Source organism: Oreochromis aureus, linkage group 16 (genome assembly GCF_013358895.1).
Source record: "Oreochromis aureus strain Israel breed Guangdong linkage group 16, ZZ_aureus, whole genome shotgun sequence".
Classification (NCBI taxonomy): Eukaryota; Metazoa; Chordata; class Actinopteri; order Cichliformes; family Cichlidae; genus Oreochromis; species Oreochromis aureus.
In genome coordinates, this window is record NC_052957.1 from 17,380,671 (window position 1) to 17,398,538 (window position 17,868).

The window sequence follows — 17,868 nt, forward strand, 5'->3', positions numbered from 1 at the left end:
GACAAATAAAGAGTTTAATGAATCAAACCCACATAAAAAACTGCGTGTGTGTGTTTTTAAATTAAAGTTAACTACATGGACAGCTCTAAAATCTCTGATCAAAAGCACACTCAATTATTTATATGTTACATTTATTTTGTAGGATTATTGAGATATTTTTACATGCATTAAAATTCGGATCAAATGGACACAGCATATGGATAAATATATAATACTCGGAAAACACACTAGGTGGCTCCCTTACACTGGTGCAGTGGTTGACGGTGAACGGCGACACTTCCTTCACATTTAGCCTGTTGACGTTTTCTTGGAGCAGACCAAACAAGGGCAAGTACAGGGTGACTAACCTGGCCTGCTGGCTCTGAAAAACAAAATGAATAATTTAAAGAAATGTCTCAATATCACACACATCTCACACACTCATAAAGACAGGGACAGGGGTGTGAACACACTGCTTACTTTTGAGGTGTAGCGATCATCAAACGCATGCTTCATCATGAGGCTCTTCAGCACTTGGATGGCAATCTGACGAATCTCCCTGAACTCCTGCAGAGCTGCGCTGGCTTCCCTGAGCAGCAGTCCGACCAGGAAGTGGTTCTTACAGAAGTCATCCGTCAGCGAGTAATCCAGCTGGAGGTCTGTAAGGATAAGTGGGACGATAAGGAGACTAGGACTGACCGACAGGAGAAGTAGATGAAGAGTGTGAAAGGAGAAACCCAAAAATCTCACTTACCAATTTGACACAAAGACAGTAATCAGAAAAAAAATGATCAACATTTAGAGAGTATAGCTCTGCAGCCAGCTTTAAAACTCATTATAGGCAGATGATTCTTATAAACATCATCAAACAGTCTAAAATGAGGAGAAAACATAGGGAAAAGCTCAAACTTTCATGTTTGACAGATTCACACTGTGGCTGAGCTGCACTTCCACATCAGCAAACATCGCTGAGAAACGCGACTAAAGCTAGCGGCTGAACAACAGCAATGGTTTCCAGCAACATTTTAGACAAGTAAAGAAAACCCAAATCACATGACTTTATTCAGAAACCTTTTGCTTTTATCTTTTTAAAACCTGCATTTGAAGCATACAAGGATTAAAAAGATATCTGGTTTCTCAGGAATGATGGAAAATAGTTTACTCATTATAGCCATAAACCCCCAAACCAGTTCAAGATAGAAACCTCCCCCCCCAGAAACAAACAAACTACAAGCACACCAAATCCCCCACACCTGATGATGATGACAAGTAATAAACGGTCTAATCTGACAAGATCATAACCTGAAATCCCAGATGAACCAGCTTGCAGGAAAGCTTAAAGAACTGACAGGTTCAGATTTTAGAGGAAATTTGAAACTAATAAACGATCGGCATGAAGTCACGACACCTTCCACCTACCTACTGGAGTGTCACATGACTCCACAGTATTACATGGAGGTAATGAGGCTAATTGAGGAAAACACAAAACAAACACAGTGTACAGTGTACATTTTTTTTAAAGCAAAAGAAATCGACTGCATGAGCATTTATTTATTTTAAAAAACACTGTATTTTATTGTATGTATGCACTATGTTGGGTACAAGTGCTTTATTTTGTAAAAAAGTTCATGAACTACTTTTGCACTGCTGCCCTTCCACAGCATAGCATCTTACATGCAGGCAGCATACGAACACAATATGCAAACACTTTAGCAGTCATTATTGTTTAGCACAACTTTCTCACCTTGAAATCTCAAAATGCGTCCCTTTCCAAACGGCATGGGCAGGTTTAAGGGGACGAAGTGCTCGTGGTTGCACACGACTCGCAGGAACTCAAACTTGAACTCAAACAGAGTCTGTATTGAGAATAAACCAGTAAGGCACCTTTACTACAACAAACAACCTCTATTATGAATTATGGCTGATAATAAGGCTTTGCTTTATGACTTCAAGTTGAATAAATAAGTAGTTATGCAATTTATTTCTATAAAGGCTGTCGCACGTTGTATTGTCAGCCCACCTTTGGGTCTCCAGGCACAAAACAGTTGATATAGTGGTTGATCTGCTTGAACACAAAGCCTCTGTCCATCAGGTTGAAACAACGCTACAAAATAAAGGGAGCACAGAAATAATATAAATATCCATATCAGTATATTAGTTACCATTTACCTAATAGATAGCACTTTGAAAGCCATCTGAGATAAAGTATCTCTGGTTTCTGACCTTGATGAAGACTGCCAAGCTGTGGTTGGCATTCCGGGCAGCATCTAGGTTGTCCTTGTATTTCTGAGTGATGTGTGGCATGATCATGTTGACCAAGGTCTCAACAGTGTGATGGAACGATGCAGAGAAGCGCTGGTTCCTGGACAGCTGGAGGGCGCAGCAGGTAAGTTGTTATTCAGCAAAGAACTCCCACGAAAAGATCAAAGCCAATAATAAGGTTCAAAATGTGGGAATTGTGGTTTATTTGAGTCAATCTTACATCCTTCAACAGTAAATAAATACTCAGACTTTAACTTCAAATATGAATTCATCCTTGAAACAGAAATAATTTGCTATTAGAGCTAATGTAAAAATAGCTATGTAGCAGATAAATGGTTAAAATAATAAGCTTACATTTACAGATGAATAAAATAGTTAAATGCAACAGAAACGGTAAGCTAACTTTTTCAGATCAAGCTTAAAATGATTTCTTTAATCCATGGACTGTGACGGTCCTACACATGAAAACTGTTTGGAAGCAGCATTTTAAGGACGGTTTCCAAACTCCAGACACATCATACTAGTGGATGTTAAACACAGGGATGTGGTTGCCTATGGGGTTCGAACAAATGCCGCTAATTAAACTGCACAGCAGTGTGGGACAGACTGTGGATGCATAAAACTTCCACTGTGGTGCTCCGGCTGTCCACAACACCCGGCATGCTGCAAACTACTGTGAAGAACCCAAAGTGTAATAAAGCGGGCATTAGCGGACACCTCGGAGTCAAGCACACATGCTGCGGCGAACTTACCTTTACTTTACAGCTCTCAATCAAGTACTGAGCCATGGATTTGACTAAGGCTTCGAAGAAATACCAGGAGTACTGCACAACGGACAATTATCAGTTAGAGAACAGACAGCTATAATTAAAGACTGTATAATCCTTTAAATAAGAACAAATGTGCTACCTTGAGCAGCTTGTTACTTGTGAGGAAGTCAGTGGAAGGCTTCAGGATTGCAGTCATGGCTTTAGCCAACTCCTCGTGCACCGTTCGGGTGGTGGAGGACGTGTATGGCTCAGTCTTGAAGACATACTGCATCAGAGACACACAAAGACCGACATGTCAATTCATATGTGACTATATATGATTATGTAAAGGTCAAATAAAACAGAAATATGGATCTGACATTTAAAATTTACCTTCACGTAAGATCTAAGGTAGTGCTCCAAACCTTCCTCGTGGCACTGCGCCACAACGTGAATCATGACTCTAACAGGACGAAAGGCAAAAGCTCAAGTGAGATAACAGTTTCTACGCTAAAATTCTGCTCTCACGACACTGGAAAATTAATTTCCATTCATGAATTCATTCATTTCTCTCTGATCACAGCAAGACAAGAGGAAAAAAAGAAATTGAACAATTATATTTCAGGCAAAAAGGCTGCAGGGAGAAGCAACAGCTTATATGTGACTACCCCTCATACATAACACGATATCTAACCAATGACAAACTGAGCTGCTTTCGTTCAATATTTTTTTGTACAAATGAATGACATATATTTGGCATATATAATGATATATGACTGATATTTCAATAGCAGTAAATTGTATGGAATTTTATTTGCTCTACAGAAATGAAGCACTTCAGGGACACTTGCCTGGTGACGTTGACTGCCACGTCTTCCTGGGTGGCACTGGTTAGCACCCTGAACAGCTGATTGAGGATGGTGGGCAGGAACTTGATCATCACGTGACTCTCCATGGCGTGCAGACTCTGAGATTAAAGCATCACCACAGATATGTTTACAAAGGATTTGTTCACAAACTTTGTGTAAAATGAGGGAAATAAATGTAAAAAAAAAAAAAAAAACATGTTTAAAATGTGCATGAAAGGCTAATTGAGAAGACCTTCAGGGAAAGCTAATCTACTCACAACAGGAGTACATGTGTGGATAATACTGTGCTAATCATCCACACTGTATGCTTCAGCGCCTGGAACGTGGCTGAGTGCAGATACTGGTGCATCGGTGCCTGCGCACAGGAAACTAACGCGAGCCTGCCAAGTCATTTGGCGGGTTGCCAGTCGGCACAGCTGACCTGCCGTTTGACCCTCTGGCTATTGTTTGTGTTCACTGCTCTGTTTATATTATAGCCCAAGAGATGCACTGGACCAAACGTGGCTCTCTGTGTCAACGTTCACCAGGGGAAAAGCAAACAGAGTTTCCGGTGGACTGACAGTTAGCGACGGAAAAGGCGATAACTGAGCTGCCAGTGCCACAGAAAAATATGGAAAAGAAATCATGCCAACTAGGAGAAGACCTCTGACAGATTTACTGGTATCAGCCCAGCCTCTGCAGTTAAACTCTGTATAAACGGGGAAATGGAACAAGCTGTGCACAAACTGTCCAGAAGGGTGCGCTGTTGGCAAGCCACAACACACACACAAAAAAAGAGATCATTAATCTGCATGTGATTCAGCACCAGCCCAGTGTGACTGGGACTGATGAGAGGATACGAACACCAAAATATGGAAAATTGTATTTGTAGTTGTTTAAAATGTCTGAGAAGCTGTATGCACTAATTTCCACAGTGTATAAAAACACTATGTCAACACTGGTGGATTTTGGTCAGTATAGTGTGTTTATTCAAGCTGCAATGCAATTTTTTAGTGATTTAATTAACACGACAGCAGCAAAGTCAGTAGTCACGTTAAAAGTCATGTCTATAGATTGCGTTACAACCAAACAAAAATAAGCATTTCCTTCCAACAACAACAAGAGTGTACGCCAAATAATAACAACCACTTTGCTTGTATGGCACTTTTCAAAACACAGAGTTACAAATTGCTTCACAGTTTGAATAAAAGCCATACGTTAGAGAGAAGTATACATGTTCCAACATACACACACATAAATGTAAACCACGGCCCAAAATAATGGGGGAAAGATGAAAGGAAAGCTAACCTATAAAAAATGAGTCCTTAAATTAAAACAAACCACAGGTTCAGCCGAACTGACAGGCGGAGGTAGGCTGTTCCAAAGTTTGGGTGCTACAGCCTCCAAAGTGAGATCGCCTCTGGTTTTAAAGCAGGTCAGCTGCAGTGATAAGGTCTCAGTAGCTCTGATATACAAGCAGGGGCTTGTCCATTTAGCGCTTTAAATGTTAATAATAGGGTTCATGAATTCTAGTTAATTGGAACCCTTAAATTTTGCAGTGACTGATTTACCTTCAGGTATTTGACCAGCTCTCCTCCTGACGCCTGGGCGCCTGATGCAATGCTTTGACAGTAATGGAAAAAATTGTGCAAATGCTGATCCTGAAACACAAAGCGCAACAAAACCTTTGTTGCTATGAAGAGCTCAAACTGAGAACACAAAAGAAATAACGCACCGGTAGGGTGCAGATGAATCAGGGGCGTAAAACTAACCTGAGTGTAGACAGTAGACACAAGGTGGGTGGAAACTTTGAATAACGGTTTTCCTCCATCCACCCATTTCACTTCAGGACCCAAATGCTGTAAAATGAGAAAAAGCAACAGCGCGTTTCTGTCACTACCTCCATAGACGTGGATGCCACCAATGGGTGAGCCATTGTCTCTCAAAGCTCGCTCCCAAGACCCAAGACCACAACCTGTTCTGAACTGTCAAACTTCTGTTAGAGATTTTGGGGAAGAATTGGCTTAATATATTTTTTTAAAAAGATCTCTCAGCTCTCTCTCCAGCTATATGGAGCTCTCTCAGCTCCATATAGCTGGGCAATCATATCATAAAGTGAATGAGAACATACGTAGAGGGACACTTGAGAACTCCTATCCAGTGTCTAAAAGGTGTTTGTTAAGTGGGTTAGCAGCACTAAGCAACTGTCTGACATGCAATCTGGACAGAGCATATCCTACTCAGCAGTGTCATATTTGTGCTATGTATAACCTCAATCGGTTTTCATCAGCACTTTCATGGCTAGTAGTGCACTGCACCTTGCTGGCACCCTCCTGACAGCTGAGGTATCCGGCAGGTAAGTTGGCGGCAACCGGGATCTGACTCTCATTCATGATCACCCGACCGTCCTTCAGCAACGGGAGCCAGGCGTAACCAACTGCGAGCAGAGACAGAGTGGGACGTCGTCAAATAAGAGCTTTGCATATCTGTGCCGAGAGCGATATTTTTAATCATGGTGTCTTACCTTGCATCTCAACCTGCTCTCTCTTTTTGGTGCTGGCCTTGCTGTTGCTATCGCAGCTGACGTGATAGAAGGTGAAGAGAAGATGATGCTTCTCATGGAGCTGGGTTGGCAACTCAATCTTAAACTGAAGCAGAGGAGCAGAAATAAACACTCTGTCGTGCATTAATGTTTAGAACTTACAATGATTTTTTTTTCTTTGAAAGGTTAGGTACAGTGTGCTTACTTCATCGTAGAATTCAGGATTTTGCTGGTGATGTAACACTGAGGCAAAGGCATTTTTGGTAAACAAGGGTCCTCCAGGCCGGCCGTAGATGCACTGAGAAACAACAACAATAGCCCATTAACTCTCGGACTGATAGGATTATCCTCGGGGGATTTTTCCGCATATTTTCCTGCATGCATTTTACCTTAAGTGCAACAGCCTCTTCCTCATCCGAGTCCCTGAACTCGATGCAGACAGCTATGTTTCTAGCCTTAGGGCAAACACAAACAGCAAATCTGAAATAAATTGGCTGGAAATTTGCGAGAAACCTTCACAGAGGCAAAACATTTAATATACCTGTGTTCCTATGTCAATAAATCCACAAAATAACACCACAGAATAAATGAAATACCTTCGCAAATGACTTTTGGCTGTCGTATTTCAAGTGCTTCGGGTAGACATAGAGGTGATTGTTGTAGATGGTGAAAGGCTGAGAACATTTGGCAATGCACGGCACAAACTCCTCCACTTCAAAGAAGATGTTGCTCTTCTCGCTGACATCAAACTGCTTCACAGGGATGTAGGATGAGGTAACACAATCTATAAGAGAGAAACAGGACAGAGAGAGGGAGAACAAATAAACAGCCTGCAGACAATGTAACCTGTCTAGTCTGAGCAGGAGCAGTTCTCATCTCTTATATTGGCTTCATGGGGTGAATTTAGAGGGCTTACTTGACAAGTCTGGGGCTCCGTTGTCAATGGTAACATCGAGGTTTCCTAGGATTACAGGCAGCTTGGCCATCTTCTCCGGCCTGAGGAAAGGAAAATAAACTCAAGTTAAGCCTTTGCTATCGTTTACCACAGGCCGAATAAGAAACAGGCGGCTAACGTCGAGAAATTAGATGAGCTGTATGTGAACACATTAGCACTTCTGAGCAACAATATGATTTTTATATACTAACAGTCTAGCATTTTGCCAAAACAAAACCTATAGGCTCATATTTTCCTTACAGAGCACCTGCAAACTATTCAGACAGTTTATATTAGAGTGCGCTCGGAGAAACATTACTAACTTCCTGAAATCAGCCAGCAGCTTGAGCATATCGTCGTTGGACAGTTTGTTGCTGTCTTGTCTGTACAGAGCTGAGAAGCGAGCAGTTTTGTCAAGAGTCCCTGAAGCATCTTTGAACAAAGGTCTGCAAGAAAGAAGAAAAGTCAGGAGGCATCTAAATTCCTTTTTATCGATTATTATATTTGAACAAAGGAGACCGATAGCTTGCTGGACTACACTAGACTTCACAATATTTGTTCATTTCTTTATTTATTCAGGTTTTGGAGTAAATGTTGAGTGTATAATATGTCACGAGACCACTAACAAATCATCATCACTAGAGCCCAGGGAAACAGTTTCACCATGAGTATTAAAAACCCACCCAAAAAATTAAGGATACATTGATACAAAAAAGAGAAAACCTTCAGGAATAGTTCACTTTAAACATCAAATTACATGTTTTTCTCTGGCCTGTAGTGACTTTCATCTATCCATCTATCCTTTTGGTGCAAGTTGTCCAGTTTTAAAGATAATGTTTGTAGAGATTTCCTTTTACACACACAATTCATCTACCGCATGGCTATGCAGAAGAAAGCATCTATCCACCTGTGACAGGATGCAAACATTAATGACAGCTACGCTTGGGTATGCTGAAGGCCACCAGATGGCGATAGCTCTGGATGCAAAAAGACCTGGGATCGTATATAAGACTGTGGGAAAAAGCCTTTCCGTCTTTACCTCAGTCAATGCTTTCCTGCTAAGTTTATGGGCTCAAAAATTACTCAAAAACTGTTTGAAAAAAAAAGAGCACACTTATTGGATAACAGGCTTTTGGCCACTACTTAGCAGCACTACATTGCCAGAGTAAACACGCATATATTTGAGTTTTGGTTGAACTTGATTTTTTGAAGTAGAGCAATTAATTCTTAATGCTTAATTCTTTCTCTGCGACGGTTTAAAAATAGCAATGTTTGGTGACATTTGGGATTCAAAATCACTATAAAATCACTTCCTTAAGAACTTGTGCAGTTGGTTTATGTCCGTTTGAATTGTGGTGTTGATGTAAAACTCACAGAGATAGCATGCATATGTATTTAAGGAGGAAAGTACCTTGCTCCCCAGGCAAAAGGCATCCTGTACTGGCCTAACCGGCTGCATGCCAGCTTGGCGTTTTTCAGGACCTTCTGTGCCACCTGGTGCAAAACAGGAACACACTTGAGCTTCGACACAAACACGCACAAGCTGGAGCTCGTTTCTTACAGTAACTGTAACAATATTCAGCAAGCTGCCAATCTCAACCAGAGTACACACACATTTGAGAAAACAAACACACACACACAGTCCTTCGACCAACATGCTGGACTGAATCACATTACTACCCACTGTTCTGCCCTCGGGGTGTGCACCTACTTTGTAGAGCCAAAGTCAATGCTTTTGTTGAGTTTCTGCGCAACTGGTCAGCGATTGCAAACTGGGAAGATTATCTTCGCATAATGTGGAATAATTTGGTGGAATCTGCTGATTCTAGAGGAACACGGGGTCAGTACCTTGGTGGAGTCTGAACTCTTCATGTATGGCTCGGCACAGTGGTTGATACCCCCCTGAAGCACCTTCTCTATGCGGGCCACCAGGAAGATATCTGGGTGTGGGCATGTTACGGAAAACACTCCCTATGAATCGAAATGTTAGAACAGATTTGAATATGTATTGGTAGATTTCCCCAGTGCAGTCATTAAGATGAAGAAAAACAAGAATCAGTGTTTTTCAAGTATTTATTTACCTGTCTGGGATACTGCATGGCTGCTTCTGGCATCCCGTGGATCAGCCGCTGGCCGTCGGGTCGGCCATCGCCTCCCCCGTTCATATACTGACTGCTGTTATTGGGCATCATGCCCCTGACAGAGGGGTGGTTTAGGTCAACGTGGAAATCAGAGGAGATTTTTCTGCCATTCTGGATGTCAAACAGCGACAGGGTGATGTAGAATGGCTCCACCTGGAGAAAGAGCACAGTGCCAATTTATTAGACAGAGTCTGATAGTCCTGCCCATCACTTAGACTAAAGTACTCTGCACATGTGTTGGGTATGCTGTGATGTCTTTGGGCTGCTATGATGGCTCCTTTCATCTTGTACTACACTAAGGTATCAAAGTATGACTTGGATAAACGATACTTTAAAGGATAAAGTATGACGTGGATAAATAAAAGCAGTCTATTTGTCCTTTATTTTGCCTACAGGCCACATAAAATGCTCCCAAGGGCCACAGCTAACAACAATTAATTTTACTGAAGTTAATGTGATGTGCTCTGGTATGGTGTAGATAAAGAGTATTAAATAATAAAAGCATAAATATATCTAATTACACTGTACTATTTACAGTGCTAAAACTAGCAAAGCACAGCTCCAGTACAGTGGATCCAGTGTCACGTGACCTTACAGTACATATAAATATATTTGACCACTGGCATCAGAGAAAAAGCTGGACTGATAGACGCGTGTCTCACGAACATCTAGCAGCTACTGCTGTAAAATTTCAGTGGAAGGAGCTGCGTGAACGCACTTCGCAGCATTTGCTCTGCGTGCGGACCATGTTGAGGTTTTAATAGACAGTTTCTGCTGGGAGGGACAGCAGGACATCAGACTTCATTACACAAAATGTTTGCCATTTCTGAGCCTGTAGGCTGGTTGCTATGCCAACAGGAGTCGTTCACCAGCTCAAATAATGAGACAAGTCCATCCGGCCCGCTGTAACAAAACCATCTCATCCATCCTTAGTCAGGCGGATAATGATATTTCTGTTATTTAAGGCCTGATGCGGAAAGAAAAAGAAAAAGAGATCCGGCTTACGTTTGTTGTTGGCCCTTCCTCGTTCTCGGCCACACAGCTTTGCAAATTAAACGAGAGGTCGTTGCAGTTCACCAGCACACGCTTGCCAAACTTCTCCTCAAACTGCTTCACGTCTGGCTCTATTCCTGAGAAATCGAGTTTCTAAAGATAGTTCAAAAGACGGTATAGCATTAAACTGGGTCGGGTATTATCACCAAATGGGACAAAGTGAACGTCAGTGCGCCTTAATTTACCTGTGTGTCCGGATCCAGCGTGAACAGCTTCAGTCTGGTTTCATTCTTCATCCTAGACTCTATATCTCTTGTGCTCTGCGGAGAAGGAAAGCATTTCCTAAACTGAACCGCAAACTGTCTGAAACAGTGGAAACGCTGGCCGGGAGATTCACGGCGAGTTGTTTTTTTTATTAGTACAACATTTGTCATTCGCACCGATCTGGAAGTCAGGCTCCATATTTTACAGGCCGATTGTGCTGTGCAGACAGGGGTGAGAGTCAGGTGGTACCAGCACACATTTCACTGGAGCACACTCTATCCTGTCAAACTGTTTTCCACCCAACTGTTACCACCAGTTTCCATGCACATATGGCTTTACTATTACGTACCACTCATCACAATAACAGCAAGAAGAGCTTTTAAAAAAACAAAACAAAAAACCCACCATAAATATCGGAAAAATATTTGCAGCCTGCAACTCGTCAGGCAGTTTCCCCTTAAATACCAGAGACGATTCTATCCTCAAAAATCATAAAAGCTCCTAATGCTTTTCTCCCTGCTGGGTACCTTGGATTGGATATTGCTGACTGTATGCATTCTGTATATATTCTGGGCAAAACGCACTCTTAAAGGAAAAATCATATTAGATATAATCCTGAGAATGGGAGGGGGGGTGTCTGTGTTTAATGTCAGATTGGATGAAAAACAAATGAATCACTGTGAAATTGGCTGTGTCGCCCTCAACATTTAAATCTAAATTTAAGACACATGTTTGTGGCAAGGATGGTTCCTTCTGTGCCTTCTTGCTACTTCAGTGAGGATAGGAGATTAAACTCCATAAGAAGAATGCATGCACATCCAACAGAGAAAGTAGGACCTACCTGAAAGCTGTCCATACTGCCAGAGGAGCTGTCTGACTTTCCAAGATCATCATCTGTCAGAAAATACAAGAAACAATGGGTGTGGGGAAAATATGTAAACCTTAAGAAAAACCACCTAGGGTTGTAAAACCTCTTTAATCACTCACTGACACGTGAAAGTTCGGTAAACAGTAATTCAGCTGTGCAGGAATCAGCCGGGACCGAGATGGGGATACTGCAGGTCTCAGTGGCATATTTAAAAGAAAGCTTACAGATCTTTTCAAGCGCAATAGCGGTTTTATTCTTTCCCCTCTCTCATGCACGGATGATTAATACAAGCAGAGGAATTAGAAAGATTAGCAGAGTGTTTTATGCAGAGGCATTCAGCCTCTCTGCTTCACGGCTAAGCCTCCTGTGAGACAGGAGGTGAGTATTAAAAGCCTGGGTGGTCTGGTATCACATCTCCACATACTACATGTACACGGCCAGGAAAAAAAAAAAAAAAAAAACAAGAAAAGTGAGCCAGAACTTGTTGATGATGTGGATAAACATTTCATTTTAAAACACCAGTTAGATATAATATTGCGGAGGAAATAAAACATAAATGAGAAGGCTTACTGGGTGGATAAAGTAAGAAGGTCGCCCTTATTAATAACTGACTAAGCATGAAAACTCTCGTCATTAATCTGCACAATTTCACAAAACCTTTTCCTAGAATAAGGAAGCTATCTCGACAGGAATACCAACAAATAAAGACTCCCTTTCATGTGGAAGAATCCAGACGAACACACACATACCATCGTGAATGTCTCCATTTCTCTTCTCCTGCATGGCGATTTCAAAGCTACTGTGCAAGATCTTATTGAGCGTGTTGATCCATTCCTCCATCTCCGCCTCGCTGTCTGCAGCCAGCAGGTAGGTGCTCTTGTCCTGCATCTTAAGCTCGAAAGCAAACCTTCGAACCTTGTTGTTCTGCAGAGACAGCATGGGGGGATAAAAAGGAAGGAAAGAGTTGTAGAGAGTGCAGATAAAAACTTATTGAACATTGCAAAGTAAAATACACCAAACAAGCATTTAATCATTAGTTATTATTAATCTCTGGCTCTCTTCCACAGTGTGTTTTGTGTCCCGTCTTCCTCCCCTCACCCCCATCTGTCATAGCAGATGGCTCCCCCTCTTTGAGCCTGACTCTGCTGGAGGTTTCTTCCTGTTAAATGGGAGTTTTTCCCTCCCACTGCCACCGAATGCTTGCTCATGAGGGGTCATTTGATTGTTGGGGTTTTCTCTGTATTATGATAGAGTCTCTACCATATAACATAAACCACTATGAGACTACTGTTGTGATTTTGAGCTATATAAATAAAAATGAATTAAACTGAATTGAAATTATAACGATAGAAAAATAAAAGACCTGTTATTACTGAATAGATTGGATTAGTGAAATCTCATACTGACAGACTGAGTTTAATTTTTCACTTTTAAACATCAAACATCCAGCCGTGAACATGGCAGAAGGGATGTTTCATCCTCCTCTCTGAAGAGAACACGGCCCCATGAGGCAGTAGATTTTTGAACTTAAAATGAATCTTGCTCTTATTCCACCATCACCCTCACTTCATTGTAATCTATGGTTAAAACCTTCAAAAATAAAGACCTGGTATATATTTGAATATTGAGTCCAAGTTTGGTAAACATGTAAGCATCTAAAGTCAGATTTAATTTAAATGCTGCAGTGAGCAAATGGAAAGAACGTGAGTTAGGGAGGGACAAAGCATTTACATCTGGATAACAAAGCCCTTCTGCCAGTGATGACCTCAAAACAGCCACGAAGGCTGATGCCACTGCCTCATTTGGGCTTTCGTGTTATTCTATTAAAGCCCATTCAGAACCAATGAGGGCTGACTGAGCTGCAGTTTGTCTATGACTCAACGACTCTGAGGTCTGATGCTTATTAGGGTACTTTAATAAATGACTCCAGAAGAATTTGTTTTAGAGAAATAGAGGAGCCATTTTATTATTGTCAGCAGTCATTGGATTGTGTTATGGTGGTTATCTCTGCAGCTTGCCTGCAATGTAGTGGGAGTGACTGGGAGGGAGAGACAATATCTGCAGACTAGCTGAGTAAACACAGAGAGGGGTGTTTGGGACAGAAATAAAACCAGACTCCTGATAAAGAGACTTAACCAGTGTCATCACCTGAGGTAGGAGACTCAACTCAGGGAAACTGACTCGACAGTCCTTAAAATTATTCCTACAGCACTGTATCTGTATCCTTACTTTAAAGAGTAAGAAAGAAGAGAGGAGAAAGGAAAACTTTTGGAAAACTGAGTCATAGAACACTTAACATTTTTTAGTTGTTTGTTATTACAAAGAGAGTGCTGGTCGGTTGATATATGACAAATGCAGTGTGTGTGTGTTTGACTGTATGTTGGCATCTTTACAAAGTGGAGGACCAGCTTGAGGCTCAGCTTGAAGCCTCTCTAGCATCTCTAAGCTGCAGCGTTAAAAAAACTGCAGTTATACTCATGGAGCAACTTCATCTGGGCCAGGTTAAATCATTAAACAAGGAAAAGCAGTTTAATATTCATTAAAGTGGACCTATTGTAGTCATTATTTTGTGGTCATACTTGGCCTTGACGCCACTCAGTTCATCCAATGTGTGGAAAAAACACCCTTTTAGCTCCTCTCTCTTTAAGTCTCCCCTCACCTAAGCCAGTTTTCTTCTGATTGGCTAACACTCGCGAACAGAAGACCGCAAAATAACCGCAGTACTCAAATCACTCCCGTAAGACACATAAGGAAAAAGGATAAAATTAAATGTTCTTTATCACTGATTTATAATCTGGTCCCATTATGTCTCAGCTCTTGAGACCAGTTTGCAGTAGTCCACATCAACAGCACTGAGTGTGTTGGGTTTGTCGCTGAGCTTTTTACTTACACGATGATTTTTAAAAAATAGCCTCAAACGGTTTTCCTTTTAATTACTGAGATTCTCTGTTAAAAATGAGCTCAGAAGGCTGGCAGTGATAGCTGCTGGACTGAGCCAGGAGCTGCAATTATACGAGCAGGGGTCTTTGGTTGAAAACTGGGTGACGTGGAGGTTCAGCAAACCCGAGGAATGGTACAGCCACTATAACCCACACACATCTTGAAGCATTCAAATATCCTGCACACTCCCCTCAGCTTACACTTGAGGTAACCCAGCCAGCTGGGTGCCTCAGAGGTAAAAAAAACAGGTTCTTTCCATCTGTTGACGCTGTAGATAGATGATAATGCATCCAGTGAGTGTTGGCCTACATTCAGCCGTTAGCACGTGGCATTGATTGTGAGGCTCGGGGAAAATGCTTAGAATCGAGACCTCAGCATTCACCTTGTTTCAGCAGCTGACAGTCAGCAGAAAAACACGACCTTGGGGTAGAGCGAGCTCAGATTTCATAGAAGTGGAGAAGAGAAGCTCTCACGGGCTCACTTTTCAGCAGCAGCGCATCACTGTTAGAATAATTTCAGTTCAAATTTTGCCTGTTACAGCCAGTGATTCATCCCGAATGCTGAGAAATAAATTTGTACAGAAAACAACTGGAAAGAGGAAATCGTTATAATATCGGTTCATTCTGGGGAAACTGCGTTTTCCCTCAGGGGCCACACTACCCCATGTGCAGACAGGGATATCCCATTTGGCAAAGCATGCAGGTCATCTTGGGTCAATGAGGTTTAGCAATCACTGCCTTAATGTACCTGAATCACACCCATACAGGAGTCCAAGAAAATAGTTCCTTTGGGCTCTTTGGAGATCTTCTCATCCTTGTAGAAGTTTAAGTTATAAGAACCATCTCCAAGTTGAGTCAGGTGGAAATATCTCCTCTTGAACGACTGAAAAAGAAGAAAGACAGGAAATAAGAATTATTTGTATGTCTTACAGCCTGCAAAAAGATAACTAAAACAGGTTAAACTGAACAGCGAGTGGTCATATGAAGGGAAAAACATGGAATAGTAAAATGAGGAGAACTTTCCTAAATGTGAAATAAACAACAAAGATGGCATCATGTAACTTTGATCAGTTTTAACTGAAAACGGTTCAAACTGTCCTAAAGCACTGAAAAATACAGCTGAAATCAAGACATGTAACACTATTCACACTAATTCTTAAACTATAACCGTCATAAACCAGAATCCTCTAAAGATACACAGTTTTTATATGTTGACTCTCCAAATTGGCATATTTCTGTCTGGAGCCGTCTCCTCTGCATCACCGTATTTCTCAGAGTATATGGCTTTGTTTTCATCATATATGGATAATTGGTACTAAATATATAGTGCAATATGGACAATGCACTAGTAAGTTTTGCTCATTTGGTTAAAAAAACATTTTTGGGTGCCATAATATAAGATAAAAAAAAGAAACAGACCCCAACATTTGAAAAACTGGAACTAGTAAATGTTAAAAATTTGCACAAAATCAGTTACTTGGGTCAAAAAAAAAAAAAAAAAAAAAAAAAAAAAAAAAAAATAAAAAAATTAATTAATCATTCAGTCTATTAATGTGGTCTTTATTGCCACCTTACCCTCATGGTGACACTGATAGCACTGTTCATGTTTCCTTTATACAGCCAGCCCTGTTTAGTGATTCCACCTTTCTGGGAGCCTAAGGAGGCTGTGTCCTGCAGGAGACAAGGACACAAGATAAGACAATTACATAACACCAGAAGGATAATGCATACATCTTAACCAGCCATATAGATTTAAAATCTAGTCGTTTTCATAGCATATGCACAAATGTGCCCATTCAGGAATTAAATCATTTCACTTTTCTTTTTTTGTGTGTGTGTGGTTGAAACAAGCTGCAGTAAATAAACATGGAGACAAAGTGCTCCGAACACAAGCGCACACACACACACACACACACACACACACACACACACACACACACACACACACACCATGTATACATTTCAAAACAATGTCTGATTTTATGTAAAGAAAAGTTTGGACATTTTTGCAGTGAAGCGGCATACAATAATATGTCACCAATTGCCCCACCCTGCCAAAGCTCTGTCTTGCTGTGCAGAAAGTCTTTGATCGTGTGGTCTGAGATGACACAGATCCCGGCACTATGTAGGACTTTGTCAGTCCAAACAACCAAGGCAGAAGAACATAAAACAAACTATGACTGTTAAACTAAATAAATATATCTCAGCTTTCACAGCAGATCTGTGACACATGGGCCCAGTCATCCCAAACGTTCACGGAGGTTTGTATGAGATCACGCCGTTCACATAATCACCGCTCTCGTGATCTGTAAAAATAAACTAATTAGGGGAGTAATGATGAAAGAGGAGATACGGCGGTCAAAAGCTATAGTTTGGTCCAGGTTTATATCAGCCTTGGATATCATTTGCAGATATACTTTCCAAATTTGAAAGACTACAATGAGAAGAGCGAATGGGCTTTCAAGATGTTATCATCCGAGTCCGGCTTCTTCTCTCAGCCCAATAAAGCAAAAGGGATTTGCTTTATTGGGCGTTGGCAGGAATTATAATATTTTCAGTGTGGAAGTTTGTGAAGTGAGCTGAAAAGCACCTGGAAAGGTTCAGAGTCCCATTTCCACTAGTCAGTGTCTAGACAACATTTGCAGGTCTGCAGAGAAGCAGAAAAGTCACTGAGTTTAGGATCTCAGAACTCTCTTTGCCCGAGAAAACTTTGTCAAGGACATGATAAAAAAGGCCACACTAAAAATCTACAGTCAGACAAAGTGCAGATAAACCACATTACACAGCTGATATTGAATGTGGTCTCAATGTAATGTACGGTTAGAACAGGCACGAAGATTTCTTTCGGGAAATTTACAGGAAGGCTTTATATCCTTTTCTCTCATCTACACGAGGAAATTCCCCATTTAAAAATATTCTGCAGTGCGGGTCGTGAAGGATGAGCCTTTCTATTGTGTTTCCCATCCTCCTTTCCCAGATTTTACTCTCTGGGGACTTGCACTTCTTTCAATCAAAGCTCCTTTTATTTACAAGGGAAAAGACATTGTGCAGCGCTGAGTTCTAGAAATCTTTCTAAAGATCATGTATTGTATTTCAGCTCCTATACTCTCCTGCCTATAGGAGGCACAGTTTGACATATTGTGCAACGAGGGCAGGTCAGGATCTTCATCATACATCCTATGAAGCGGCGTGACCTTGCAGCGTTTCAGATAACAATTGTATCTGCAACAGCTCCGCATTATCTTTATGGCTTTGAAGACTCCCAACAAATCTGAGTGTCTGTCAGGTGACTTATGAGCCTCCTTGTTGTGCATTCCTCCCAATCATTCCAAAGACAACAAGCACTTGT

The 17,868-nt window shown here is 41.2% G+C and overlaps 1 protein-coding gene across 2 annotated transcripts in view; it reads right to left on the reverse strand.

Moving 5' to 3' along the window:
* The window catches only part of zmp:0000001200 (dedicator of cytokinesis protein 9), a 73,646-nt gene that overhangs the window by 13,029 nt on the left and 42,749 nt on the right, over positions 1 to 17,868 (reverse strand). For both annotated transcript variants that reach the window (XM_031743187.2, XM_039600543.1), the window contains exons 6-32: positions 16,095 to 16,190; positions 15,268 to 15,402; positions 12,330 to 12,504; positions 11,554 to 11,606; positions 10,694 to 10,768; positions 10,461 to 10,601; positions 9,396 to 9,608; positions 9,163 to 9,285; positions 8,726 to 8,808; positions 7,638 to 7,760; positions 7,297 to 7,376; positions 6,977 to 7,164; positions 6,770 to 6,835; positions 6,586 to 6,678; positions 6,363 to 6,486; positions 6,157 to 6,275; positions 5,611 to 5,697; positions 5,410 to 5,499; positions 3,842 to 3,957; positions 3,384 to 3,453; positions 3,151 to 3,276; positions 2,994 to 3,065; positions 2,203 to 2,349; positions 2,000 to 2,083; positions 1,724 to 1,835; positions 460 to 638; positions 245 to 361 (exon numbers count right to left, since the gene is read on the reverse strand). In XM_031743187.2, coding sequence (XP_031599047.2) covers positions 245 to 361; positions 460 to 638; positions 1,724 to 1,835; positions 2,000 to 2,083; positions 2,203 to 2,349; positions 2,994 to 3,065; positions 3,151 to 3,276; positions 3,384 to 3,453; positions 3,842 to 3,957; positions 5,410 to 5,499; positions 5,611 to 5,697; positions 6,157 to 6,275; positions 6,363 to 6,486; positions 6,586 to 6,678; positions 6,770 to 6,835; positions 6,977 to 7,164; positions 7,297 to 7,376; positions 7,638 to 7,760; positions 8,726 to 8,808; positions 9,163 to 9,285; positions 9,396 to 9,608; positions 10,461 to 10,601; positions 10,694 to 10,768; positions 11,554 to 11,606; positions 12,330 to 12,504; positions 15,268 to 15,402; positions 16,095 to 16,190 — 3,087 coding nt within the window. The remainder of the gene's footprint in view (positions 1 to 244; positions 362 to 459; positions 639 to 1,723; positions 1,836 to 1,999; positions 2,084 to 2,202; positions 2,350 to 2,993; positions 3,066 to 3,150; positions 3,277 to 3,383; positions 3,454 to 3,841; positions 3,958 to 5,409; positions 5,500 to 5,610; positions 5,698 to 6,156; positions 6,276 to 6,362; positions 6,487 to 6,585; positions 6,679 to 6,769; positions 6,836 to 6,976; positions 7,165 to 7,296; positions 7,377 to 7,637; positions 7,761 to 8,725; positions 8,809 to 9,162; positions 9,286 to 9,395; positions 9,609 to 10,460; positions 10,602 to 10,693; positions 10,769 to 11,553; positions 11,607 to 12,329; positions 12,505 to 15,267; positions 15,403 to 16,094; positions 16,191 to 17,868) is intronic.